The sequence below is a fragment of the Acromyrmex echinatior genome, chromosome 11 (assembly GCF_024713525.1).
Source record: "Acromyrmex echinatior isolate Ae372 chromosome 11, ASM2471352v2, whole genome shotgun sequence".
Taxonomy (NCBI): Eukaryota; Metazoa; Arthropoda; class Insecta; order Hymenoptera; family Formicidae; genus Acromyrmex; species Acromyrmex echinatior.
Genome location: NC_141862.1, coordinates 9,920,655 through 9,938,660, shown reverse-complemented (window position 1 = coordinate 9,938,660; position 18,006 = coordinate 9,920,655). Strand labels below are relative to the sequence as shown.

The 18,006-nt window shown below is 32.4% G+C and overlaps 1 protein-coding gene across 7 annotated transcripts; it reads left to right on the top strand.

Moving 5' to 3' along the window:
* Positions 1–163: 163 nt before the first annotated feature.
* Positions 164–12,477, top strand: asun (integrator complex subunit 13 asun). Of its 7 annotated transcripts, XR_015546736.1 has the most exons (13): positions 164–379; positions 1,055–1,129; positions 1,272–1,558; positions 1,638–1,728; positions 3,218–3,425; positions 3,503–3,882; positions 4,092–4,253; positions 4,508–4,833; positions 5,327–5,663; positions 7,875–8,331; positions 8,490–8,604; positions 8,699–8,813; positions 11,644–12,477. XR_015546736.1 is itself a non-coding variant. In XM_011060228.2 (9 exons), exons 1-9 carry the CDS (start codon positions 164–166, stop codon positions 5,610–5,612), a joined length of 2,031 nt encoding a protein of 676 aa, XP_011058530.2. In that variant the 3' UTR covers positions 5,613–5,951. The 7 variants fall into 7 exon arrangements, 1 of the variants encoding a protein (XP_011058530.2); XR_015546735.1 differs by having other exon boundaries at positions 8,490–8,813; XR_015546733.1 differs by lacking the exon at positions 11,644–12,477 and having other exon boundaries at positions 8,699–11,275.
* The last annotated feature ends 5,529 nt before the right edge of the window (positions 12,478–18,006 follow it).

The following is an 18,006-nucleotide window of genomic DNA, read 5'->3' as shown; positions in this document are numbered from 1 at the left end:
ATAATGCGATTGACTTGGTAGAGTACAAGATAGACACGATATAACTGTAAATTTCGTAAATATCACGATTTCGCGATTAATTATATCTTAACCTCAAAAGGAGAGTAAAAAGGTCGGCAAAGATATTGTTTGTCTCACGCGGCTCACAAGTGAGAAATGCGAGATGTATCCCGCGAACCACAAAACTATATTCGTGCTAGATCACACGCCGTATTTTGGCATCTCCACTGAATCCCCGTTGGAATTTGACTTTCTGAAGAGCAGAGGCCAGAACCTAATCCCACTGGCACCAGTTTGCAAGTCTTTGTGGACCACCAGCGTCGAAGCTTCGTTAGAGTACTGTCGAATTGTATGGGACCTCTTCCCTATAGGCAAATTGGTATGAAGAAACAGACTATTTCTCAACTAACATTTCGTGCTAAACAAACCTGCTAACAATTGTTACAATCATATTGCCATGATAATAACAGAAATATTGTTGAATTAAACTTTTGCTTACAGGTTGTCAAAAATTGTATTTGTATTTCTGATAACAAACAATAATTGTTGTAATTTCATCGAAATATTGTCATATAATCGTATATTTTTTATTAATCATATGTTGTCATAAAGTTACTATACTCAATTTGTGTTTTTTTTTTACTTGTAATATTGCATCAAATGAGAACTCACCTTGTTGACAATTTAGTTGCAATATATTTTAGCAAGTTATCAATAAAATGTAATCTAAGGCTATACTCTATAGATGCTATCCAATAAGGAACATAGATAATATAATATAACACAGTGAATCATTTTAATTTAATAACAAGGCTTTAATGATTCACTGTGTTATACTGTCATCTGTGTCTCTTGTTGAAAAGCATTCTATGATAGTTAATCATAACTGTTTTTTTAGCTTTTTTATTTTTCTTCTTTTTCTTTTTATGTTCAAAAAAATGAACTATTCAGTTAAATAGAATAGACTTACTTTTTTTATGATAGAACAGACTACATTAGTTTATGATAGTCTCTAGTATTGTTAATGTTGTCCTTACTGTCATTATTTTTTCAGATTAGATTTGTTGTAACCGACCGTGCAGCTTATGTGCTAAATTCATGGAGTCCACTACAGCAAAATTTAAATCATGCAAGTGTCCCTTTCAAACTTCTATATTTATGGAGTAATGAATATCTAATTAATGAAATACAAATATCTGTGATTATTGAATGGCATTTCTTTGCTAGCATGTGTTTAATTAGAAAAATAATGGAACTGATTTTACTTTTAGATAATGAATGGCACTGCCATTTTAGGAGTGCCAACAAAGACACCAGAACCTGGCGAAGATTATTCAGTGATACATGGTCTGCGCGTAGCAATCGAGACACTGAATGAGTGTTCTGAGATACAACACGAAAAAAGAACTTCTCTAAACGAGAACACCAACAAACTGATAAATCGAGGCAGGGTAATATGCATCACAAGTGCACGTGATAACAGCAACATGAAGAATTTAGAGAATATATTTTTGAATGAATTAGCACAGGAAAACAAGAATGCGCTATCTTCAGATCAGTTAGTATTTTTTATCAGTTAGTATTTTTATACTATTATACATTATTATAATCATATTAAACTTTGTTCTAATTTACAGTTTGATTCCTATTGACTATTGTCATTTAGTTATACTGAACATATATCCCAACAATATTGAATCTCAAGTCACTAGTCAAGGTCCTCGAGAGGTAAGCCTTTAATAATTAATTATTTTATGTTTTGTATTTTGTCATTAAAATAATAAAGCATGTTTATCAATTTTTTATAAGACATTTTATAATATAATTTTAATTTTGTAATATTATCATAATTAGAGATAAAAATGACCAAATTTTACGATAATTTACTCGATAATTTACGGTAAATTAGTCAGTAATTTATGGAGACTGGTAAAATGGTAATTTAAAGAAATTATAAAGATAAAGTAATTTGATTTAAAAATATTTAGTCATTAAGTTAAAAAGTTGAAAAACACTTTATTTAATTTAAATTTTCATTTCGATACATAATTACATGATAGAATAATTAAGAAACCGTATAAGTACGTAGTAACTAGAGAAACTTCAAATAAATTTTTTATTAAAATTTTTAAAACAAAAAGTGACAGGTACAGTAGTCCTTAAAAGTTAAGAAGTTAATTATATTTTTTATACCTTCTAAACTTATAGTCTACGTAGTAAGTAGAAAAACTTTAAATAAATTTTTTAATTTTGAAAACAAAAAGTGTGGTACATAATCTTATATTACATTTTTCATACCTTATAAATTTATTATAATGCTTTTATTTGCTTTTTATTTATTAGGTGTTGGAATTAATTCGTAGCGTTTTACAAGTGATGGGAAGTACTTTTATTAATGTATTTTTTAATGCTCATGTGAAATAAATAACATTCTTTCATTAAAAACGCTACGAATTAATTCCAACACCTAATAATTTTTAGCAACTGTCATGTTTTTACTAGAATAAAAACAAAAATAATATAATCATATATTCAAACAAAAATATATTAATTATATTTATGTTAATTAACGTTTTGTTCCGATTAAATTATACCCTATTGAAAAAGATCACGTAATTTGAAAAATCACAAGATATTAACAATAATTTTATCATATGATTTTAATTTTATAGTTATTAAATTTTTTATTTTAAATAAATTAAACAAATTAATTAATTAAATGATAGAAATAGAAGAAAAAAATATATATCATCTAATTTTTTAATTTTATATATAAAAAAATACAGTTTATTTGTGCATAAAATTATAAGAAACAAATTTTATCAAAATTACCAATAAATTACCATTTTATCGCAATTTTACTGTAAATAATTATAAGAAATTATATTGAATTTTATGATACTTTTGCATCTCTATTCATAATATATATAATAATTAATAATATAATATTTATAATAATATTTATAATAATTTATAATGTATTAGGTGTTGGAATTAATTCGTAGCGTTTTTAATGAAAGAATGTTATTTATTTCACATGAGCATTAAAAAATACATTAATGAAAGTACTTCCCATCACTTGTAAAACGCTACGAATTAATTCCAACACCTAATAATATTTATTATATTAATCTAAGAATGCTCTATTTCGTTTTTATATTTGTTGTACATATAAAAAGTAAATTAAAATAAACTAGATTAAAATTCTTTTACACAGGTATCATCATTTCTTACAGTAGAAGTGCATTCAATCAAGGCTTCATCACTTCATTCCAAGTTATCTCATTTGATTTTGTCTCATTATGATTTGGCCAGTACTACAGTGACCGGTATACCTATGAAAGAGGAGCAGAACGCCAGTTCGTCTGCCAATTATGATGTGGAAATATTTCATTCTTCAGCTGCACATACTGCCATTTTAAAAGGTTTTACTTAAAAAAATTTCTTTTTCAAAATTCTTTAAATTCCTTTAGATACCATAAAGTTTCATGGTTGGTTATAGGTAATCCGCAAGATTCGGCATTAATAAAAACATTCAGGCGTTTTGAGGAAGGATCGGAATACGAGACAGTCACGTTGAAGTGGTGCACGCCGCGCGGCTGTAGCGCGTCAGAGATGCAGAACTGCACGGCAATGTACCGAATCACACCAGTGGACGTCAATAGCCGACCATCATCTTGTTTGATTAATTTCCTATTGAATGGTAGATCGGTAATGCTGGAAATGGCCAGAAAGGCCGGTGGAAAAACTATTTCCCATTTATTAGCAGCGCACGGTGGCGAGATTTTCATTCATACGTTATCTACGGCTCGAAGCGTGCTGGAGGATCCACCCTCCATTAGTGAAGGGTGTGGTGGTCGTGTTACAGATTATAGAATAACCGTAGGATGCTTTTGTAATTACTATGTTTTGTATTAAGGATTATAAATTTAATTAATTAATCTATTACTATCAATTCCATCGTTTTACTATCATTTATATTAAAAATTTTACATGTGTTAATTTTATACTTGATAAATATTTATTTTTTATTAGGAATAAAATATGACTTGCGATACAACTGTCTTAATTCAATAATATTTTTGTTACAGGATTTTGGCACTCTCATACGAAATAACATATTAGTACCACTAAAACGTACTTCCACTTCTAATACTGATGGTCTAGTAGAAAAGATGAGATCGAGACTAGAACGTCATACCAAATATTGGCCCATGACTTTTTCTCGTACTCTCATGTTTAATTTAAAACATGTTTGTATATAAAGAAAATGCTAATAATAATTATATTATAATAGTAGATTTAAACAATATAATTAATAAATCTTAAAATATTCTGATTAAATTTTTAAATTTATCTTAATAATATAGAGAGATTTTTAATTATTTTACAATTTATGAAAATTCAGAAAATTAAATATGTTAAAATTTTGAAGATCTTATAATTAAATATTAAATTCTTCAATTAAAAAAAATTGATATCAGATATTTTTAAATTTTTCGTATAGATAGATCCGCTTCCAGAAATAATGGTAAAGGATGAGCTCACTACGGAAGAAGTGCTCCAATGCAAACAAATAATTTTTAGCTTGCTCGGATTAGAAGCAAAACACGAAGCCTTGCCTTTGCCAAATATCGGCGGAGGTCGTGGCGGGAAAGGAGTACGCAGAGAAGAACATTATCGTTTGTTATGGGATGAAATAGAAACGTTCCTTAAACATCATGCCAACAATTCGGCCGCACATACTGAGGTCCTTAATTGTTTGTTGGAGATCAGGAATAAAGATGAAAAGGACAAAGTAGAACTCGATCAGGCTCTACGGGAATTAGATAGGTAATTAAAAAATTGAATTTGATGTATAAATTACAATTTACTTCTTATCAAACTAAATTGAAATTTTTGAATTACTACAATATAATATATAGTTGCTTTTATATTCCGTATTTTTAATTTGTTTCTGCTTCTTAATTCTAATCCGGAGTTTATTGATAAGTCAAATTTACTACACTTTATAATAAATTCTATACAAAAATAAAAAAGAATGTTCAGATGTCATACAAAGTGTATTGTAATTGATATTATTTTTAATGCACTATTATAAAAATCACATTATAAATTTATATTTTATTATTGTTAGAGTTTTATTTTCTTAGATAAAATTTTATGTAAATTTTTGTTGTAATTTGTAAATGGAAACAAATGAGAATTTATTTGTATTGATGTAGGCTAAAAAGATAAAATTATACTTAAAGATAATAGAAATTGAAGATTCTGAATATTAAAGGTTCATTGAACTTTAGAAATCTAAATAATGATCTCTTTATAGTTTTAGCAAAGAAGATGGAACTGCGAGAGTCAGTGTGATCAGAGCAACAACAGATTCACCGATGTCACCGCCGGCGAGCGTATCGATACCCCTAACCAAACAGTTGCACAAGGGCAATATTGCTGGGTCGAGGAGTCTCCTGGACATCTGGTTGCAACGCAGCGCTCCAAAAGAAAGGAAACCAGATTTTCATGGTAGAGTTAGTAGTGATGGTCTTAAAGCGAAATTGTATCCCAACTTGAAGGAAGTTGGACGAGAACCCAGAGAGGCCATGCTAGAAGGATAACGGATAAAAGAGACGGAGTGCATTGCATAGAGACGCCACATGTGTGACATTGTAAATATAATTGTATTAGATAATATTATTCAACAGTATCATATTCGTGACTGTACAAGATGTATTTGATCAGTTAAAACTAAAAAAAATTCGACGACAGTAATTAAACATTTTTTACATTTAAAGCAAGTGTATATTTCTGGTTTGTTAGTTTATTATGTCGACAATCTTGAAATAATAATAATATATAATTTATCAGATTGTAATTTTTAATTACAGTAAGTCAAGTAAGAGCGTGGTCGAATTAATTTATAAAAAAATGTATTAAATAAAATTTTTATATGCATATATCGTATGTATACTCGATCAAATCAAAGATATATTAGTAATGCGACCAGTCATCATCGGCATCGATAATTGCCTGGCATCTTCAAGGCATGCTTTCGAGCAAATTAACGGCATATTCTAACGATAAGGTTCTCCAAATCCGTCGAATCTCGCGAGATAGCTGCTTTAAAGTGTAAGTGCATTTTCCACGCTTGTGCTTAATGTATGCCCACACATTTTCGATAGGATTTGCGTCGGGCGATTGCGACGGCCAATCCAGTGTAACTATGCCAGATTGCTGTTTCCACTCGGTACAGAGCTTGCTGCGGTATTTGGGATCATTGTCCTCCTGCAAAATCCAATCCTCATTTTTGTCGATGAACCTACGTTCGGCAGACAGCCGACAAACAAAGCCTTTTTGTTTCGAGTATTTTCTCGGCGTTCAGGTTGCAAGTAAACAAATACAAAATGCCGAAACCCTGCTTTGAAAAGCAACCCCAAAGATGCACCTTTATTCCATGTTTAACGATCCGCTCGATAATTTTATTTCTGAAAATTGACTAGGCTCGTTTGAGGGTACAACGTGTCCATATGGAACATTCGTCAGTAAAAATTACGTTGCTAAAGTCTCGATCAATGTTCTCGCGCGCCTAAGCGAGTCGCTTCGTCACATGTTTTTCATTCAACAGAGGTTTCTTCACTGTGTTGCACCATTTCATGTTATTAGCCTTGAGATAGGTTCGAATAGTTTCGTACGATATATCTAAACCTTTCTGCTTCAATTTTGCTTGTCCTTGACGCAGTGTTAAGCCAGGATTCTGTGAAAACAGATTCACTATTTTTTTATAGTCTTTTTTGTCCACTTTGCATGTCGAGCCACGTTCCGGTAAATCATCGACATTTTTTGTCACATTATATCGCTGCACCCATTTCTGTACGAATGATTTCGACTTTTTCATATATTTAGCAGCCGCTAATTGTGACATTTTTGGACCTTTCGGGTGAGTGCAGAGAAACACAGCTTCATAGCGTGATGCATATTTGGTACTCATGGCGCTTAATGTGACTCTCTTAAGAAAGTTCAATGACAACTGAATCTTCCTTGATAGTGCATTTTAGGAATATGTGACTCAATTGACGAGTCTGATTCTCAAGACAAGCCTACGCTTGTCGTGTGACATGACGTAAGGTGTAAAGATCAACCACTTTTCTTGTAATTAGTAACGATGAATTTATTGCTGGAACAGGTATAAATATGACCAGGATGAGTATATCCTGCGTCATTCCATCTGACTTCTTATTTTTTCTAACGCTGCTTGTAGGTAACTCGCAATCCACAAAATCCCTAGGCTTTCTTCGCTCGCTGCGCTAGTGAGACATTGAGAACGTAGCTAAGCATCAAGGACAAAGGTGCCCTCTATGGATTCATGATAGATTTAGGGCGATATCTTTTATTAGCTTTGAGTAAAGCCGACCACTCTCTTACTTGACTTACTGTATTTAGAGGAAGAGAAACATTTCATAATTTTTAAACGTCCTGTATACAATAATTATAATAGGATTTATTTAAATAATTTAAATAATTCCATGATACATTCCATATAGAAGTGACATTTATAAAAATTCAGTAATATGATAAAAATTCATGAATTTAACAAAGGATTTATATTACAAAAACAAGATAATAAAAAGATTTATTTCTAAAATTTAAAAATTTTATAGCAAATCTTTATTACAAATAAAAAATTTAGAAATATAAATTAATAGGCAAACCTTTAATAGACAAAAAAATAAGAGTTAAAGATATATAACAAGAATTGGAAAGAAAATAAGATTATCAGAAATTAGAAAGATTATAAAAGGCATATACTTGGATATATCTATAATACAAACGCACATACAATGAGCATATTTCCACTAGAAAATTTATCTTTTTGGGCCAAGGATAAGGAAAAGAATTCGACCACACGGTTGTCGGAATGATCATCGTCAGTCAACTTCATGTTGTGCAAAGACCCACCTGCGTGGGACGAAAGTGTATCAGTGGTACAACATCATTTCCAGCTCCCTCCTCTGCCTCTATCGTCGACCGCTCAACACCCCTCCCGCTGTTTTATTAGTCGACACGTCTGCCGAGTGTCTGAGCCATCTAAGCGATACATCGACCTCTGTCGAATCTATAGTTTGCTTCGTGTGCTCGGCCATGCTAATCGATAAACGTGGAAGGATACCGGGTCGAGGGAGGAGCAAGGAGAGGAGGCGCTCGGTCGTGTTGTTGTAACTCGATGTGACGCACACACGATCTCTCTCAATTTGAGAGACGTAGACAGAGGAAGATGCACAAACGAAAAAAAAGCCTATGTATACCTAGAGATTTGGAAGTTTACAAGTAGTATAATATGTAAGTAGTAACTTATGAACAAAGAACTCTTGTAATATTAAGACATCAAAATTTATTGAGAATTAAAAGTGTTAAACGGTAGATTTTTTAGGAATCAAAAAAATTAAAAATTAAAAATCAAAGAATATATTAAGAAACTAAAAATTTAAAAATTCTAGATGCTTGTCCCCCGCGAGTTCCAAGAATCCAAAGGTCTATCTGTACGTAAAAATCCTTGGGAGCATTCTATACTCTTTACCGATCCATCTCAATTCATCCTCCTCCGAAGAGAAGGTAAGAAAGTATAGTAGAAGGAAAATTATGTGACGATCAAATCGATCCATTTCAAGCGAGGCCATTACTTATGCTGCACCTTGTATAATGCAAGCCGCTAAAAGAGAGATAGACGGGACCGCGGCGAGAGGGCGAGAGGGTTACGAGAGAAGGACGAGGTGGAGGAGGAAGAGGACGAGAAAGAGGAGGAGGGTTGCGGAAGGGGACCAGTGAGTACAAGTGCATGACGTAACGGTTCATTCATCCCGAGACAGGCGATAGAGGATATCCCGGTCAATGGTATACTTATGCATGTAAACGCGCGCATACGTGTGTACGTATGATGTATGTAAGTATGAGTATGCAGCATGCACATGTCTGTCGCGCTGCTCATTTTTTTCGGACGTACGCGCCACGTGCATGCGTGCGTGCGGAGATGAAGCAACACGTGGTAGAATGTAGAAGTAGAAGTGCCCGAGTGTCCGATTTCTTCATGAACACTTTGACATTTTTCAAATGTGGATTTTTTACGCTCAAAGTTGCTGCGAAGCACTCGTCTATTATACAGCTTTCTTAGATTTCCCAAACGTTATAGAGAGAGAGAAAGAGAGAGAGAGAGAGAGAGAGAGAGAGAGAGAGAGAGAGAGAGAGTCACTTTTAGAGAGTCGTTAAATGCCTTCCTTTTTTACTGTTATAATATAAATTATATATATTTTGCTATTATATATAATGTGTTAATTTTTTGTCATAATGTAATTTGTACTATGTTGCAACTTTTGCTTCTTAAATTTGCGTTATATTAATCTTTCAGTATTACACACATATATTACACACACGGACATACTATATACAAAAAAATATTTTGTTGCTTCAGCTAGAATTATAACTGTTTTTTGTATCTGATAGAAAATTATGTATCATACGCATAGAATTTATAGCACAAATCTAAATTCTATCTCTGTCATCTATATGATTAGGTGCAATACACATATCCAATATCGTAGTACTTGGTAGAAATTTATCTATTTTAGCTATTTTTCGTATTTAATAACGTTATATTATAATTTTCGCTATAACTGTAAGATCACTTTTTTTAGTGTAAAACAAAATTTATTAAATCTTAATACGTATTTGTTTATAAGTAGTAATAACAAAACATTTGCTTGTAGTAAATAAATATTAAAAAAATAACGAGTTAAATCAAATTAATGATTTTCATATCAAAAATATATTTGGTAAATATTTAATTAGTATCATTTTCAAACAAATATTTATTACAATTTAATATATTTTAATAATTTCTGCAAAATATGAACTTCATAAAACGTATAGATTATATAAATATATTTTTGTAAAGGACTTAACTCGACATGCGTTTTCTTGTAAAATAATCATTACGCTGTTTCATCATCAGAATACACTGATAAGAAATGCGGAAGTGTTGATAAATATGACATAAGTTGTCGCAATAATCAAAAGTAATGATATTTAATGATCACATTATCATATTTGTATAAAAAAATTTCTGATAAGTTTTTATCAAAGATACACATAAACTCCTGTATTCATATATTTAGTAAATGTAGACACTGATTGTCAAAGAAATATTGTTAATCGACATTAAATGCAATTTTGCTGTTCGTCGATAAAAATATAATAACTGAACATAATATGAGACATAAATGTAAGAAAAACGACAGCATTAAAATCGTGACGAGATCAGGAATTCTAGCTGCAGCTGTTTACTAAACGACTATGAATCGACGATTGACGTTATATTATAATATGAAATGAGCGTGTTATAGAGAGTTATTATATGAAACACATACATGATGTTCAATATCAATGAAGTGCGATAATACGCGGTGCCTGTAATTATTTATAGCGTTTTCAATATTCTACCCCATAAATATTAAATGCTGCAGATATACCGCCAGAGCAATACCGAATACGTAAATAGACATATTAATTGTTGCTGATAGCGCAGTGCATAGTCTGCTCTGCATCAGGCCATACCGATACGGGAGAGCTCAGCGTTTATATAATTGAAACTCTGGCGTATAGCTGGTACATATCGATCCGCGGCCTCCGAGGGTCACTGAACGAAACGAGGGAACGAAGCGGGCACAGCGCGAGCACAGAGCGACGTCCTTCCGCGCCAATAAATAATTATAAACAGGAATTTTAGCGTAAAAACGTCGACGAACTGCGTTAACATCGACTGAACGTCGTTATACAAAAATGAGTTAATCAATCAAACAATGTAGCTTTCAGGTATATTAAGCTTAAAACGTCAAACTATATATTTCTAGCAAAGATATGTGTGCATAATTATCTTTATTTTACGTTTTTCTTTTTTAATTTCATATGTAGATTTATTCTCGCGTGATAACGTAATTAATTTTCATTTTGATTAACTCAATTTTACTGTATCTATAAAGGCGTGTGTAATGATACTATAATTTAGGAAGAAAGAAAACAAATTGTTTAATCCGATGTTAATTAAATGAGATTATTGGACAGGAGCACGTAAGCTTTTTGAATGAAAAATTAATTGATTTGGAAAACGAGGCAATATTGGAAGGAAATATCCGAATTTAATATTAATTTATATACTTTGTATAGATGTGTAGTATTATTTTACTTTCATGTTTTGTTTATCGCCGATAAAATATATTCCTCGAAATATTGATTAAGGTCTCATCTCGTCTATATATTTCTCTGATATTAAATTTTATTTACTCGAACGCAAAATTATTAATAACGGTTTAATATATTTCTTGAAAGTTTCTCTTCGTGCAATAAATCTTTGATAGTGCAACGCTATTAATACATTCCTTAAAAATATTGATTTATATATAATATATTTCTTTTCTTTTAGTGGAAAGTTACTACGAGCAGTTGATATATTTTTCAAGACATTAATTTTTACTTATAGATCGAAGTCTTTTTGAATGTGATATTCGATTAAGTTAGGATTTAAAAACTCGGCAAAATTTTTGTACGGTTCACTCGGTATATGCTTCGACAAGACCAGCAGTTCAGGCTTGCATTTTTCAGAGTACTCCATGGAGCCCCATTGAGAGAACGCAGCGGCAGCATAAAACCCGGTTTCCCTTCGTAGGGCTGCCGCCCTTCAAGGCTCACGGCCGACCGGCTCTTTGTCGTCCCTTTGACGTCCCTGCAGGATGTACGAAGCACTAAAGCGAAACGCCAGGGGCGTATTGGATGAAGAAATATACAGCGTGTCCCTCCGATTTTTCAAACAGCATCAAATTACGTTAGGATTTTTGAAACTAGCATAATATATAGAAAAAAATGGATATAATTAAAAGAGAATATAGAAATAAATTACACATTATATTAGGTATTGGAATTAATTCGTAGCGTTTTTTAATGAAAGAATGTTATTTATTTCACATGAGCATTAAAAAATACATTAATGAAAGTACTTCCCATCTCTTGTAAAACGCTACGAATTAATTCCAACACCTAATACATGTAACGTACGAGTGAGATAATTTTGTGTTAAAGTAAAATTTTATATTTATAAAAATTGAAAATAATTACATTATTATAAATGCTAAGAAAAAATTATTATTTAGTAAAACTAATATTTTATTCATTTTATTGGAAAGTAAAAATTACGTAATATTCCTTTTATTCAAAAATTTCTCCATCTATTTTGTCAAAGAATTTAAACGATACATTTATTTAAAGCTTTTAAAATCCTCCATTCGATACGTGTTTCCTAGGCCTTTAAAAGATTTCCTATTTTTTGTAATACTTTGTCACAAATTTCAGGATCTTTTTTCGTAACAAGAAATACATTGAATACGTCGAAAAAGCTATCAATTTTGTGATCTTTTTGTCAACTTCAAAAACTTCTCGGTCTGTACGACTAAAAAGTTTTTAGAAAATCAAAAAATCCTAGAGATTTCTGCTTAAAATTGTCAAGTTAAAAGTTCCAACACACCAGAAAACGTCCGTTACTGTGCCGCAAGGCAGCTGCTCGTAGCAGGACGATTTTCAAAGGGCGACTTCTAATGAGCTCTCGCTACCCTGGCAGAGGGTCCGGGAATACTGCTGGGAGATTATGTTCCTGTGCTTCATCCCTTCTCCGTCCCTAGTCCCCGGCTCTCCATCTTCACTTCGTTTCCACCTCTGGAGATTTTCCGAGCAGCCAGATAAGAGTCTTCTCCCGAAGCGATCAGATTTTTGCCTCATGCCGTAATATTGTAAAAACCTGGTAATAAATTAAACTAGATATCTTTTGCCGTAAAAAATATCAATTTATTTATATAAAAAAATTAAATCTGTTTATGAACTTATACCAAATTACTGTATTATATTCTTAAATAATTATATTTGGAAATGTATTCGAATAACGACATGAATGCAATTGAATATCATTCCATAACTTATGAAATTCCTTTTTCTTGATTACAGCGATGTAAACATAATCGTCTTGACTTATTTCCTTCTGTTTCTTGGATTTTACATTCTGAGTGGCGCGTGGGAAAAGTAGTTCTGGTTTAATGTTACAATATGAATGATCCTTTACTTTCCAACGGAGGTGTTATAGAACTAAAAGAGGTTCTATAGAACTGATGTACATTTCTTTTTCTCAGGTAAGTAATTTAAATGCGCACTAGTAGATATGTATACTAGTTCATACGATACGACCAATCGATCCTTGTTAATTTTATCCAATATTAATATAAATCCAATTGATGTAAAATTCCTACATTGTGTGACGATCGTAGCACAAAGAATTGTGTGTCTACTTTCTGTGCCAAAAATCTAGATTCAAATTCCATCTAGAACATATCAAATTTTATTTTGACCGTTTTCACCTCTTGGAATAGCAATGGCAAATCACCGAGAGTATCTTTGCTGCGAGAATTTTTTTTAATAATTCGGAATCGTTTTAAAACTGTAGGTTTCTTGACAGAAGATCACGATGTTAATAAATATTTTACTAGCATAAAAGAAGAGAATAATACATGATATTATAACAAAAATATGGAATATCGTCCTACTATAACTTTGTTATCACGTTTCTCTTCATGTCTATCAAGTTTTTATTTTATTATAGATCTGAAAATAAAAAAATGTTATTATTATATTGTACTATTTCAATATAATTTTAATTTTACTGATTTTATTGATTCAATTATGTGTTATATACAATGATTATGTAGATATCTAAAGTAGTGAATTATTTTTGACATTTGGCTTACAATGTCGTATGGTAAATGCCATGACATACCACCGTGGCACGGGTCACGTGCACATATCGTCGCCGAACGTTACGTCACCGCGTCTTCACCGACGCGGCCGTCCACACAATCGCACTTGTGTGACCTTGTGTTTTGTATATATCACCCTCCCTGCTTGTCCTCTCTCTCTCTCTCTCTCTCTCTCTCTCTCTCTCTCTGTCTTTCTCTTTCTCTCCCTTTATCATTCCTCCCTTTGCGCACCCCGCGAGAATATCTCTTGCCTCGCCCCCGTTGCCCTCCTACACCACATTGGCGTCACGTGTGGCATGAACAGGAGAAAGGGAGCGAAGAGGAGGCGGTGGAGGTGGCGAGGGGGGACAGAAGGGTGGTTTAAACGGGTGAACACGTCGCAGCTAAGGTCGCGGCGGACGTTACTAGGTCACTGGAGTGACCGCGATGCATTGCACCCGCTCCCGCCCCTCCCTTCAATCCCCCTTGCTCGTCGTCCCCCTATCTTCCTCCTGCCCTGCTTCTCCCGATGCCCTTTCTTCGATGCTTTGCCTTCCTTTGGAATCCGCGAGAGCAAAGGGAACAAATAAGGAGATGAATTCTCCTCCTCTCTCTCGTTATCTCTCACACATAACAGAGCAATTTAGGGTGCGTTCCACTTGACGCTCATGGAATCATTTCATCCTTGTTGTTTATTAAATGTTAAACGAGGGCAAATGCTCGCGAGCATCGTAAGCGCCAAATGAAAAATGCACCCTTAGTCGACAATCCTCTCGTGATCCTTGGATTATATCTATGGATGTATCTCTGTCGAGTGAACTCTCGAGAATTCAGCGACGAAGTCTCATTTCTATTGCGTTATTTTTTAATGATCGATTGTTGTCCATTTCTATCATTATAGATTAATTGTAACTTCGGTTTAATTTACTGTTTATTTTTTCCTAATTTTTAGAATTAAAATTAAAAAGTAATACATTAAATTAAAGATTAAAGTTGATATATGTACATTTATAAAAATGAATATTATTCATGGTAGATATACGTAGAGGAAAGACCCCTATTATGAGATACCGAGGTCATTTTGGGTAAATGCTAGAAGTTTATAGGCAGAATTTTAAAAAATAATAGATCATTTTGAAGAGAATTTAATAAGCTTTAAGATAACATTATATATCGAAAATTTAATTCAAATTTTTTTTTTATTTAAAGAAATGTAAAAAGTGAGCAAATCGCAAAGTCAAAAAATTGTGCTCCTAATATGAGATGCTCCGAGAAATCGATAGTAAAGCGCAAAGTATATCAGTATTGCAATTAAAAAACTTTATTTAATGTTTCTAAAATATAAAAACACAGCTAACGTGCGCGAAAAATGAGCATGTGTTAGATTATATCCAGAACTCGTCTTCAAGTAGTTGGAATCAAGCATCGCAGATATAGGCACTTGACGTTCATTCCAGTTGTCTTTTTTATTATTGTACAGTAACATTTATACTTTAGCAACGATTTTCTATCAATTATAACATAGGAACATGGGTTATTTCATATTAGGAATACCCTGGGTATCTCATATTACGATTTCCATGCCTTATGGTTTTTACGATCATTAAATCTAACTTCTGTAATTAAACAATTCAACATATCCTGTATTTTTCTATTAGTACGACCTTACTCTATCACTACATGAAGAATTTATTACCAAATATTTATTTATTAAATAATAAACAAGGTTTAAATGTTCATCTCAATGAAATTTGAAGACATCCAAATTCTAAAATTTCTTTTTTTACAATGACTTAGGCATGATTTAATAATGAATTTTCTACTAAAGCGTTTATTAGATCAACAGAAACGTCGCTATCTCATATTAGGCGTCTATTTCATAATAGGGGGCTTTCCTCTAAGTTTAAAACTTAAATCAAATTCGCGAATTATGCAATATGCTTACTTCATTGTCTTAGAATCTTTTTGTATGTAAAAAATTTTTTTAGATTTTTATATCCTCCGATTAATTGGGTACTCGTGAATGAATCGCTTTTTTAGTTGAAATTTTTAGTCATTAAATCGGAAATTCTGTCAGAAACCTACGATATTGCGAAATCGGAGTGAGTTTTTTCTCTTGACGAGAACCGTAGCCTGCTGCGCTGAAACCTCAAGTTCGAGTTCCCGCTTCGCTCGCTTATGCTTCGACAAACCGGTTTCGACGCCACCGATCTCAGCACCGATGCAAAATCGAACCTCGGTAGAACGTGCGAATGTAAATCGCATAGCTCCAAAGCACAATCAAAATTAACGACGGACGATCGGAACAACCACGTGAAATATAAAAATGTAAAATACTGTACACATATCCTAACATTCAACTCTAAAATTGATTATTTCTTTGAAATTCGATTTACAAACGAGATACGTTTTTCCAAACGAATCCAAATTACGTAAAAAAATAAAATAAACTCTTTACGAATTAAGAATCAAAGTTCGTCTCACAAAAATTATTCAAGTCTCTTAATATAAATAGAGATTCATAGAAAAGTTAATTTTGCTTTCATATTAAATCCGATATCTCGCAAATTAATATAAGAAATTATAGATTAAATATAATATCTTCCTTCTGATGAAAGTTCTCAATCATGAGCATAAATTGAAGATTTAATTGTCAGTGGTATAAAGAATTTACTGCGTAGACAACAATAATTACTTCAATCGCGAAGAGAAAAACACTTCGTGTGGTGTCATAAAAGCGAAGTACATGCGTGAATAGAAATAAGCCAAATTATCATGTCAATATAAATCAGCAAACTGCAAGGTATCATCAATTCACCCTCCCGCATTCTATTCTACGAAGGTTAACGGTATAGCTTTTCATTGCTCATTTGGCCTGTTTAGATATGTGTCATTCACCTTGACTTATTCCTATTGTGCTTTTATTGCAAGCCTTGTAACATGTTTTTTGTATACCTGACCAACCTCTCACACAGAAAGGTCTCTTCTTTAAATACATCTTTACGGGAAACAAAACAAATTAAAAAAAAAAAAAGAAAGGCCGAAGTTCCGAGAAATAACAATAGTTAGAAAGGATCAGGAAACGTCTACAATTCCTTTAAGATTCTATTGAAAGATTTAAGTCTCTTTAAAGAGTGTATAGGACTACGAGAAATTTTAAATTTTTCAGATACCATTTCTTGTACAATGTCAAATATATATATTTGCAGTTTTCCTCCACAGTAAAGAATTTCCTGTTTAAAAAGTCGCAGACAAAAGGTTATTCACCATTGTTAAGAATATTTTCGATTGTTAAATAAATTCCACTTCTCAAGAAATATTGGATAATAGTTTTAGAAAGTATATTGAGAGTTGTTTAAATTTTAACATTTCTCTCCATGCACTTTTTTGCCTTTTCTTCTATATAAAATATACATTTTCTTTTCAGCCCGTAAAAATAAAAATAATATATTTTCTCTAAGAGATTTTCGACGATTTTTCTCGTGCACGTGAGCCATCGTCGAGAATATTTATTAATAATTAATGATCGATAACTTTTCTCTTTTACAAAAAAAAGATTAAAGATTTAAGGCAAAATAAGGAGTAGACGGGCAAAGGCATATTTTTCTGGCGATCGAAAACGGACGTGGTTTTGCGGTCGCCACTGCGGTTTCACGTTGCTCCCAGCAGGATGAACGACGTCAACGACGAGAAGTTAAAACGACATCGAGAGAAAGTCGAGAAGATGCGAGACGTGTTTTACTTTCACTTCTCGCACATATCCGCTATGCCGTCGTGTCACGTTCACTCGTAGAGTGACGAACCATCGTTTTGGAAATTCATCATAATCGCAGGATTTCTTGCCCTGCGATTACTTACGCGTGTTTTCCACTTTTTGTACCCTTCGTTTTCAATCTTTATGAAATTATTTGGTAAGATATCCTATTGAAATGCGATAAAAATCATGCGTATATAAGTTTTGTAACTGTAAAGCTGCAAAAGATTAATATAGTATAATTAACTACAAATTAAAGACAAATCGAAATTAATAGAATCTCGGTAACGTGATTTTAAAATCATATTTATATGTGTCTAGATTCTAAAGAATGTCTAGATTCTTAGAATAGGATAATATTCTCATGAATAAAATAATTATAATTTCACTTTCCCTAGCGTAAGCACTTGTTAAACTTTCTTCGAAGATTAATTTTCG

Excerpts from the sequence above, each read along its gene's own strand:
- asun (XM_011060228.2), top strand. The coding sequence starts at position 164 with ATGTATCCCGCGAACCACAAAACTATATTCGTGCTAGATCACACGCCG. Across the intron at positions 1,559-1,637 it reads AATGCGCTATCTTCAGATCA|TTTGATTCCTATTGACTATT; the intron begins GTTAGTATTTTT and ends TCTAATTTACAG. Across the intron at positions 3,426-3,502 it reads ACATACTGCCATTTTAAAAG|GTAATCCGCAAGATTCGGCA; the intron begins GTTTTACTTAAA and ends GGTTGGTTATAG.